The sequence below is a fragment of the Carassius gibelio genome, chromosome B2 (assembly GCF_023724105.1).
Source record: "Carassius gibelio isolate Cgi1373 ecotype wild population from Czech Republic chromosome B2, carGib1.2-hapl.c, whole genome shotgun sequence".
Lineage (NCBI taxonomy): Eukaryota > Metazoa > Chordata > Actinopteri > Cypriniformes > Cyprinidae > Carassius > Carassius gibelio.
The window spans coordinates 25089040-25100369 of record NC_068397.1 but is presented as its reverse complement, the minus strand read 5'-3'; the positions used below and the strand labels follow the sequence as shown (position 1 = coordinate 25100369).

Below are 11330 nucleotides of genomic sequence, written 5' to 3'. Positions count from 1 at the left end.
AGGCATAGGCGTAAACCAGGATAAACCAGTGTTTTTTATTATTATAATTATTAGCACAAATAGCAAGATTTGGGGGTGTTATCTACAAAATAAGTGAGTACATTGTACAATTACAGGGAAAAACAACTGAGCAAAAACTAAATTATTAAAACAAATTACTAATACTTTACACAGTGACTAATTTTGTGTCTCAGTGTCTTATATTTGAAACTATAAATTAGAGTAACTGATGATTTGTTGGAAAAGATGATGATTCAGCTTCACTAATTAACAGACTGTTAAATTACTATTTTATTGGATATAAACATTGTATATGAACAAATAAGAAAAAATAGATTCATTAGTTTAGTTCACTTTCATCAAATGTGTCACACAAAGGAAAAGCCTCATGCAGCTTAGACCACACTCATTATTAGTCTGTTCTTTTCAAAACCATTTAACCTGACAGATGAAAAGGGAATGTGTAAATTCTGTAATCTATTATGTTGCTGGATCACACAAATCTTTCATTTTTTTATAACAATTTTTATTATACAGACAAAAAAGTTTACATTAATTAAAGAGACAAGCTAAAAGAGAAAACATTGTTTGCACTTTTATCTTTATACACATTAATTTCCAACAAATAAATAAATAAGGAAAGAATAAAGGACCACAGCAACAACAGAGTAACCACAACACCCAACCCCCCCCCCCCCCACCACCCAGGAGGATTAGAAAATATCTGCAGTCTCTACAAGCATTTATACTAAAAAAAACCTTCATTGAGAAAAGTATGAAATATGCATACCCATAAAAAATATATGTACACTTACATCTGTTTATGAGGAGAGAAATAAAAAGAAAAAAAAGCTTGCTCACCCATGATATATTTAGTCAGAATCTAGTGAGGATACTGGATCACACAACTCTACTTGTGCACCATAGTAAACCCAAAACCCAGCATAGAGAGGCTCAGTGAATGTGGTGTGGACTCTGTGAATGAGGGTCATTGTGTCAGAGACGCTGTAGAAGGACAGAGTTCCCGCACTGTGATCCACATACACTCCTATTCTAGAAGATCTGGAGACTACAGGGAGTGTAATACTACCACCCCTGTGCAAGAATGAACAACTGTAGTTAGAGCAGGACAAACTCCAGGACCAATAATAAGATCCAAAGTCACATTTTCGACCCCGTCCCTTCCTGCTGATGCTCTTATATGACATTGATATATAGACAGAACCTTTCCTCTCAACCTCCCAATAACAACGTCCATTCAAACTGTTAAAACTCAACACCTGATAAAAATGATCAAATCTGTCTGAACGATCACGATGTGACTGGTCTTCCCTCATGTTAGTAACCACTCTGTCCCGCTCAGACAGTTTGAGGTAATTATGAGCTGTTTCCCGATCCAAAGTGATCTGCTGGTAATCTAAAAACAAAACATATTTGAATCAGTAGATCTGCAAATTGGCTTGCTGTTTTTCATTTTTTTTGTGATTGAAATGTGAAAATAATAAATAAAAACTAAAAAAATAATGTACTTTTTTTTATATTTGTTATAACTTCATGCCTGTTACTGGATTAGTCTGAATGTGTATTACATTTTATTTTTCTTATTTCTCTTGAATACTTTTCATAGACTGTGTTGTCTGTAAAGTTTTGGCTATTCTGTTTAAATGCTTAATTCTTAACAAGTTTACTATGTATAATTTGTTTCCTAAATATTGCAAGTTGCTTTGTATATTTGTGCTCCATAAATAAACACAGTAACTATGAACAGAGAATTACATTAAAATGCATTAGTTCTAAACACAGCAACAGAATATAATGTTGTAATATCCCCACCAACTGACAGTCTCTCTGGAGTACATAAACAAGGAAGCAGAGTGACACAGTGCTGGTGGACTATATTAGCTTTGGACTAAGACAGTTTTGTTTGAGGAATAAACTGCTATGTAGTAGGAAGTAAAGGTGATTTTCAAACGTTTCACAGTTATTCATTCTATTGATTGGGCCTGTTATTAACACTGTAAATGAATTAATAAGACAGTCATGTTTCCCTATTGTGAATTCAATCAAGCGAACTGAATTAACACTATGATTTTCTCTATGAACTCTTTCAAAATAACTTACATTGTAGAAACTCGTTCCTGCTTTCATATTCAGGAGTGGGAATCATCTCTATATATCGCACTATGAAAAATCAACAGACAAATTCAATCCAAACATATTTAAGTTTCATCGACCTATTTAATGCAATGTTTTGAAGGATTATGGTTTATATTATATTATAATTACATTGACTTGTTTTGAAGATTAAATTAATGTCTCAGTACTTTACCTCTCCTAAGTATTTTTTCTTCCTCTTCTTTAAAAACATGCTGACTTTTCTCTTCCAATTGATTTAAAAAAACGGTCAAATTGTCAAAAGAGAGACAAGAACTGACAGCGATGCTAGATGATTTCTCAGGTGCAGGAGGGACATTGTAAGACTGGAAACTCTACACAGACAAAAAAAACAAATAATGGGGAAAACAGAAAATCAGATACCAGAAAATATTTAATGAGATTCCTGAAAATGGAATAAATACTTATTGCAGTGTTAGTAAATACTTACTAACACTAATGCTCCATTTTTCAGATCTGTTACCTTGAGGAAGTGGATGTGACCAGTGTGTGAAAACTTCTCCAGCTCAGTATCTCTCCTCTTCAGATCATCGATCTCCTGCCTCAGTCGCTCAAAGAGTCCTTCAGCTTGATTTACAAGAACCTTTTCCTGATCTCTGATCAGCTGTGTCACCTCAGAGCGGCTTCTCTCAATGGAGCGGATCAGCTCAGTAAAGATCCTCTCAGTGTCCTCCACTGCTGTCTGTGCAGAGCGCTGTTAAGACACACAGAGAGAGAAGCATCAGAATCAGTCCATTCACTCAGCTCTTACTGCTGCCTCACACAGTCTGTTCCCCACAGTGGGCTTCAGTGGGTTCAGTGGGACTGAAGGAGCTCCAGCACTGGATCTTCACTGACTGACTGGAGAAGAGTCCTAACTGAGTCTCAAACAGATCTTCTTCAGCAGACAGCAGATGTTCTTCTGCTCAAAACTCACCTTGTGAGACTCTACAGACTCTCTCAGCTCCTCAAGCTCTGTCTCTTTCTCCTGGATTTTCTGCTTGAATGTTTTCTGGGTCTCTTCCAAGAGTTTCTGTAAGAAGTAATATATGAAACTGAAATTCACAAAATTATTACAGACAAGATGGTAAGAATACAGATCTGGGGCTGGATTCACAAAGCATTCTTAAGAATAAAATTCTTCTTAAACTGCCAATTTATTCTTATTTTCTTACTTAAGAAAAAAAGATAAGAATATTTCGTATTCCCCAAATAATCTTCTTAAGAATGTTCTTATATTTTTTCTTAAGATAGTTCTTAAGACAAAACAATACAAATTCTTGAAAAGAATCTTCTTAAAAATCATCTTAAATAACTTCTTAAATTTAGGACAGACCCAGACTTTTCTTAAATCCCAAACAATAATAATTATTTAATGAATTTATTTGGTTATTTCAAATTAATTATTATATTTAGGGATTACAACAACATCTACATATAATACACAGGAGGACTAGGGATGTGCACGAGTTTTCTGAAGGGACAGTGATGACTGTTAATGTAAACATGATCGCTCATGTTTGACCTGTGTGTGACGCTGCTTTTTGCTGACTTCAAAACTCATTATCTTTAATTGAACACGTTAATTTGAGTTTATAAATACATAATCTTTGGCAGTATTCAGCACATATGAATGCTCACGAAGCATTTGCTGTAGAAGCACTGACTTAAATACTGGAAGCTTTCACTCAGATGAGAGCGCACAAACACTGCACAAAAATGAATGAAACATATCGCTCCAGCTTAAAACAGGCTATTTTAGACTATTTTAAAAGTATTTGTTCAAAAACAGGCCACATCAAAAACGTTAAGCTGAGCTCCACAGTCTATTGTGCGTGCATATTATGATTATTAGGGTAATCCACAGGACTTGGGCGGCGAGTTGCATTCTGGGACGTGGCGGCCATGTTGCTGGCCTAGCGAATGTAAAACAGCAAGTTGAACGAGAAGAGCTTGAACCTTTGAGAAAAGGTTGTGGGATTTATGCAGGGACCGGTATGTGGACAAAATCGGCACTATTAACGGGTACCTTGTTTGTTTTGTGAGATAAATATCAGGTTAAACTTTCAATCGGACCTGTCAAGTCTCTGTACTGTTGTCCTGTTGCTACTCCTTGCCCTTCCAGCGAAACAGATGTTTTCAAAGCATCGTTTTGCTTACTTGAAAGCAACCTTAGCGTGATGTTGGGCTTTTTAAGATAGTGCTGTTGTTGTGAGAGCACGATTTCATGCCAATCTGTAACTAAAGTCATGTTAGACCTAGCTTCACAAATCGCTTAACGTTAGTTAATGCAGCAGTTTTGTAGTACAAATTGTTGCTGTCAGCAGAGGGATAGCAAAAAAAAAAAAAAGATGAATGTTGAAATTTCCCGTATGGATGAGTAACCCGAGAAATTTGCCTTATTTTCAATGTTGACTTAAGCTATATAAGTTCATATTCAGATGTTATGGTCTCCGTGGTCGTGCCTCCAAGCAGGAAAGCGGTGGAAAGTTAATCCATTCTCATTTTATTTTCCTCATGGCGATTATGTGTTGCGCTATTACACCACACAATACAGCAACGGTTTACAATGGTTGAAATATATTTTTAATTAATCAAATTAAGACACACTGATGAGATGGAGTATGTCTAAACACTGCACAGCAGTCCGAGAAACAGTAAAGGAGGCCATCAACATGGCAGCGAGTTTAGCAGCGCGTCATGTATTCATTATTTTGCCTGTTATTTTCTTCTTAAGAAAAAAATGAATATGTTCTTAAGAATATATTTGAGAACTTATTAAGAATTTTTCAAGAATTGCACTTAAGAACATTCTTACGAACATCGTGGAATTTATCGTAAGAAATTTCTTAATTTATTTCTTAAGAAGATTTTAGTGAATCCGTTCACGAGTCAAGAATCGGTTGCATCGGTTTTCGGATCACCAGTAGTTCTTGCGGACAGTTCGATTCAATAAACCGGTTGAAGAAAACAGTTCACCGGTTCTTTTGCGCTCGACGTCATGGCGTCATTAGCGATGATTGCCCTTGATTCAAGCCTTCGGTTTACCTGGGCTCATAACATTAGTACAGAATCAGTTCAGAATCAATCACCAAAAGAATCAGTTCGGTTTAGGTGCTCTGTTTGCCGGCAGAGAATGTCTAATGTGGCGAGAAGTTTCACTCTCACTAAACTTCCGGCTTCTTAACTGGTTGCAGTTCCACTCTGATTCCTAACAGAACAGGAGTGCAGAATAAATGAAGGTCAACGGTGGTATACCCCTTAAAATCCACTTTTCTCAAGATATAATTTTTTGTCTAGTTATTTGAATGTTGTATTCGAAATGAGATCCAAAGCAATTACACATTGCATGGTGTTAGATTTTTTTATAGTCACTTAATTGCTTTAAAAAGTCTTTTAAAATGTCAATGACATCATACACATTCACATTCATTAGCAGAATGCTAGCGTGTTATGGGCAACAACAACTCGTTCATTCAATTTTCGACCTATAACACATGTTGAATTTGCAAAACCTACAATCAGATCTGAGATTTCTCAACGGCAATTGGGTGAAAGGGACAAATTTAGCCGTCTAGCCCCATAGACTCCCGTTCATTTTACACTCATGTTGATCACCCCCAGTGGAACTCTGGTGGTACTGCATCCAAAGTTTGGTACAATAGGACTTAATAGGGAGTGGGAAGGCTCTCCGTAGACAGGCTCTGGTGTCGGTCTGCTTAACGCTGAATCACACATGCGCAGTTTCATCAGCTCCTCAGTTCTCGATTCAGACACGTCTGACAGAAACAGTTCTTGACTAGTGAACGAGTCATTATCTGGCTCGGCTCAGTGTTCTTCAGTTCTTTCTTCACAGCAGTTCAGTCAGTGTACTGTTTGAGTAAATTAATTATGAATATTAATTAATATTGGTTTGTTTGAACTCAGGGGGAGTGTCAGCCACATAAAAAAAGTTAACAGCTTAAGTCATTTGTGGATTAATGCCTATTGAGCCCCTTTCACACTGCACGTCGGACCCGCAACATTTCCGGAACATTGCCGGGTCGCCTTCTGTGTGAAAGCGACCACGTCCCGGGATTGATTACCGAATTGAACCCGGGTCGGGGACCTAGTAACATTGCGGGGTTCGACCCGGGACGAGCGCTGTGTGAACAAAAGCCAGATCTAATTCCGTGTCGAAGTGATGACTCTTTTACCGGCTGTTTTGAAGGAAGATCAACGTTCGCGACGAAAACATATGTGCAAACTGTAATGAAGCAGAGATCAGTTAGTTCCTCACTTTCCGCGCTGACGCAGAGATCGTTTGCTTGCTTCAGTGAAAGTATAACCTGCCTACGTTTTCGACTCATACATTACACGTCACGCCCTGATGTCACGTGTCGTTACGGCATCTTCAAGGGTTGTGTGTGAAAGCACGCACATATACTGGGTCATCACTGGCAGTGTGAAAGTGCAAAATCTAGAGACCCAGGAACAATTGCAGGAACCATTTACCCCTATATTTGCCAGAATGGCAGTGTGAAAGGGGCTTTGGAGACGCGAACCGTTTAAAACGATTCAGTTCGATTTGGTGAACTGGTTCAAAAAGATCCGGTTACATTGAATGATTCGTTCGTGAACCGATATGATAAACTGCTTTGTTTTTAACTCTCTCACAACAGACACGGAAGAGAAGACAATGATGAATAAAGTCGTAGTTTTTGCTATTTTTGGACCAAAATGTATTTTCAGTGCTTCAAAATATTCTATCCGACCTTCTGATGTCACATGGACTACTTTGATCGATATTTCTTACCTTTCTGGACATGGACAGTATACCGTACACACAGCTTCAATGGAGGGACTGACAGCTCTCGGACTAAATCTAAAATATCTTAAACTGTGTTCCGAAGATCTTACTGGTTTGGAACGACATGAGGGTGAGTTATTAACTACATAATTTAGATTTTTTGGGTGAACTATCTCTTTAAAGCATGTCAAGATATTCTGTTACACCAATTTCACAATATAATGATATTTTAAAAAAGCATTATATGAGGAATGCTTTTATATATTTGGAATGTCTCAATTCTGATTTTGAAATCTATTTCAAAGTTGCATCCCATTTTTAAATCCATTTATATTCATATGGCTTCTGGGTTTTTAATAATTATTGCTGTATTAGTGGGTAAGAGTAGTTCCTGTAACATGGTTTTCTTCAAAACAATATAATTATTTATTTATTTGTTCATTTGTTTATTTATTTATAATAATACCCATACCCTGGTGTGAAAACATTCTTCTTTCCAATACCAAACACATTTGTAACTGTTAAAACAAACGTTATGACATTATAAGTTATGATATTTATATGTTAACCCTCCATCCTAGAACATTCCCGCATCTCACTCAATCCTATTCCATTATCATTTATAGCACAATTGTTTATACACTTATTTATTTGTCAATTTGTAAATCTCTTAAATCTCTCCTTTGTGTGTGTGTGTGTGTGTTGTTGTCTCTGTGTACTGGAAGCTTATGTCACTAAAACAAATTCCTTGTATGCGTAAGCATACTTGGCAATAAAGCTCTTTCTGATTCTGATTCTGATTCTGATATTATGACGTTTAGTCTTGTAAACATGGGATGTCTTAACTCAAATTTTGAAATCTTATTCTAAAAGCAACACTGAAGTGTCATCATGTAGGCTTAATGTTAACAGGAAAAAAATAAACATTGCAATGGCGAAATGTGAACAATTATATAATTATAATATAATTACTGCAGATTGCAGGAATTAGCCAAACGTTGTCTGCTCTTACTTCATACCTGTTTCTCAGTCCTCTCGTCAGCAGGTGATACAGTTTCATGCTCTTTGTGTTCATCCAGCATACATTGTGTGCATACACAGCACTGATCAGTGCGGCAGTACATTTCTAACAGCCTATCATGTAGAGTGCAGATCATCTCCCTCAGTTGTCCAGTGGCATCAGTCATTTTGTGTCTCTTTTTCGAGTGAAATTCTTCATGATGCTCAAAATGATCCTGACAGTAAGACTCCAGACACACCAGACAGGACTTGATGGCTTTGTTTTTCTCCCCAGTACAGACATCACACTCCACATTTCCAGGTTCAGCATAACCGTGATCAAGTTGAGCAGCTTCTTGTTTTCTCTTCCTTAGATTCTCCACCACTTCAGCCAGCATGGTGTTTTTACCTAAAACAGGTCTTGGAGTGAAGGTCTGTCTGCACTGAGGACAGCTGTAAACTCCCTTCTGATCATCCTGATCCCAGTAACCTGTAATACAGCTCGTACAGTAACTGTGTCCACAGGGAATGGTCACTGGATTCTTCAGTAGATCCAGACAGATTGAACAGTTGAACTGGCCTTTAGCAACTGGAATACTGGATTCTGCCATTTTATTGCATGCGCATTGCACATACAGTCAAAAGTAAGCATACAACCAAAATCCCTCAAGGTACAATCTCGAAAGGACAATAAGTTTCGTTTTCCTGAACTTGAGAGTACAAGTTTTACTGGTTCTGTGAAAGAGACATGCGCAAAACAGGCGTGTCTGCAAGCTGCATATACGCCTACATTTCTGAGTACACAGTCTACAGCATACTTTGAAATCATCTGGCAGCCTACTATTAAAAAAACATTTATAATAGCTTTCGAAATGCCACTTTATGATGCTTTGATATGTTTGAAACTTTTGTTTAGGATCTTGCTAAATCACGTTATTTAAGGCTGGCAATACGTGACTTAAAAAAACTGAACAGATCTTAAAATTCTAGGCAATTTACTGACTTTGTAACAGTCACAGAGGAAAAACTGTTCATCATACACTAAATGACTGATGATCAAACACTACCAGACTTTAAAATTGTTCTGATCACAGCAAACTCATGCAGAAACTTATTGCTAGAAGACAAGACTACTGAAAACAATATGTGTTCTAAGATCAGCTCATCAAAAACATGTTTGATATCTTCCGATCAACTGGATGGAATCAAAGAATCTGTGACCACTATTACATGGTGGAATTCTGCCTAATGAAGTACTGATTAGGTGATCACCTGGATGGCCAGGTGCAATAGGACCAGTCAGATGGCAAAAACAGTGGTAAGTATCTCAAAAGTAATAAGAATCTAATTATTGACCATGCAAATTGAGTTGAAAAGAACATTTTTGAGAGAGTAAAAGAAGGGTTAAATTTTTGGTTTTACTGCCAGGGTGGTAAGAGTCAGCTTGCTTCTATTCTTAAAATGTAAAAGCCAGCAGTTGATAAGAATGAGGTCAAGCTGCAGACATTGGGGTCAGCTTCACTGACTGGGATGAACGCCAACTCATTTGAATGTCAACAACAGTAGGATGACATCAATAGGCCTACAAATAGAATGGTAAATGGCAGGGGTGAAGTGCATGGAGAGGGTGGTTCGAAACAGGCTCCTAGAGGCAGGGCTGGAGTTGTGCAAAGCTAGAAAAAAAGCCCTTCATCAACGAGAAGCAAAGAAGTGCCAGGCTGAGGTTTGCAAAAGACAAACCTTTGGACTGTTGAGGACTGGAGTACATTTATCTTCTCTGATGAGTCCAATTTTCAGCTTTGCCCAACACTTGGACATCTAATGGTTAGACAGAGATCTAGGAGAGAATGGTGGAGAGCATGCCAAGACACATGAAGGCTGTGCTTGAAAATCAAGGTTATTCCACCAAATATTGATTTCTAAACTCTTCCATACTTAAAACATTAGTATTGTGTTGTTTAAAAATTAATATGAACATGCTTTCTTTGCATTATTTGAAGTATAAAAACATGGCATCTTTTTTGTTATTTTGACCAGTTGTCATTTTCTGCAAATAAATGCTCTATAAATATCAATTTGTGTATTTTGAAATTGCGAGAAATGTTGTCAGTGTTTTGTTTATAGACTAAAACAAAAATGTTCATTTTACTCAAACTCATAGCCTACCTACAAATAGTCTAATAAATTCAGAGAAATTGATTATTTTGCAGTGGTCTCTTATTTTTTTTCTACAACTGTGTATGCTCAAGGGTCTTAGTTTCTTAGTTTTTTATTTTTTCTACTCAAAGATATTTCGTTTTTCAACTATCCCATTGCTTTGATTGGTGAAAAAATAACAGATTTTTTTAGCAAGAGAAATTAAAAAATTAGTTTTTTAAAAAGCATACTTTGTGCATAAAAGACACAGATAAAAATAATTATGTAATTGGTCAAATCAAAGCAAGACTGCATTTTCCACTGAAGAGCAAGTCAACTTTGATCCAAATGTCACAATCAACATATTGAATGGAAAAATATAGCAGGACTTAAGCAGAAGTCGCCATGTCCTTTCCTTTAAACTTGTCACTGTCTATGAGAAAAAGTAAATTATCTCTTATGTGATATTTCTTTACTGTTGAGTTCTGATTTTTTTTTTTTGGTACCATCATTAATTATTTATGAGACAGACTAAACCATATTGTCACATTGTCTTCCATTTGAATTGCATTGCATATTTTTCTGCGTGGGTAGAGAGAGTGGTCCAGGACAAGGTCAGGCGTATTGGGGTGTATTTGCACATTACCCTGACAAACATAAAATTAAACATTATCAGATTATCTAGCAAAAAAAAAAAAAAAAAAAGCCAACAAATCAGGGTGAAAGTCCCCTGTGCACCGTTATTAAAACATCTCTATCAAAACATCTATCACTTAGAAGATATCAGCATTCGTTGTATATCCCAGGTGATCTCACTGATGCAGCCATGCTCATGAGCACATTATGGGGTGTTGTGAGTTCACTAACCAGCCTGTTTTACGCTGGGATACAAGTCATGGTGCCATGTCTTCCTCCAGCTCCTCTCTCCACCGCTGTTATTAATACTGATGAGGTAAGAGGCTTGAAAAGACCTTATTTTTTATGTGTGCCATTTTATTTATTTTTTTTTTGTGGAAGAGTCCAGAGTTGTTAAAATATACTGTATGTCTTTGTGCTGAATTTCCCTCAATAACTCATATTAGTTAAGTGGCTAATTAGTAACTTATAAGAAATATTTTCATCAGTTGTTATGTTATGTATATTTGTCTTGTGCAGTATATGGGCTCTTGGTATTTTGTGGCAGCAGCTGCATGGGAAGGAGGTCTTAAGTCCTTCAAGACCACCGACAGCTCTGTTCTTTACATTCAGAAAG

The 11330-nt window shown here is 36.9% G+C and overlaps 1 protein-coding gene across 1 annotated transcript; it reads right to left on the bottom strand.

Moving 5' to 3' along the window:
• Window positions 1-711: 711 nt before the first annotated feature.
• Window positions 712-8802, bottom strand: LOC127950507 (tripartite motif-containing protein 16). The gene is made up of 6 exons (XM_052547623.1): window positions 7963-8802; window positions 3092-3187; window positions 2639-2869; window positions 2330-2489; window positions 2122-2181; window positions 712-1417 (listed from the first exon to the last, which is right to left on the bottom strand). Exons 1-6 carry the CDS (start codon window positions 8551-8553, stop codon window positions 873-875), a joined length of 1683 nt encoding a protein of 560 aa, XP_052403583.1. The 5' UTR covers window positions 8554-8802; the 3' UTR covers window positions 712-872.
• Window positions 8803-11330: the final 2528 nt, after the last annotated feature.

Excerpts from the sequence above, each read along its gene's own strand:
- LOC127950507 (XM_052547623.1), bottom strand. The coding sequence starts at position 8,553 with ATGGCAGAATCCAGTATTCCAGTTGCTAAAGGCCAGTTCAACTGTTCA. Across the intron at positions 2,182-2,329 it reads AGAAAAAATACTTAGGAGAG|TGCGATATATAGAGATGATT; the intron begins GTAAAGTACTGA and ends GATTTTTCATAG. Across the intron at positions 1,418-2,121 it reads CAGGAACGAGTTTCTACAAT|ATTACCAGCAGATCACTTTG; the intron begins GTAAGTTATTTT and ends TTTTGTTTTTAG.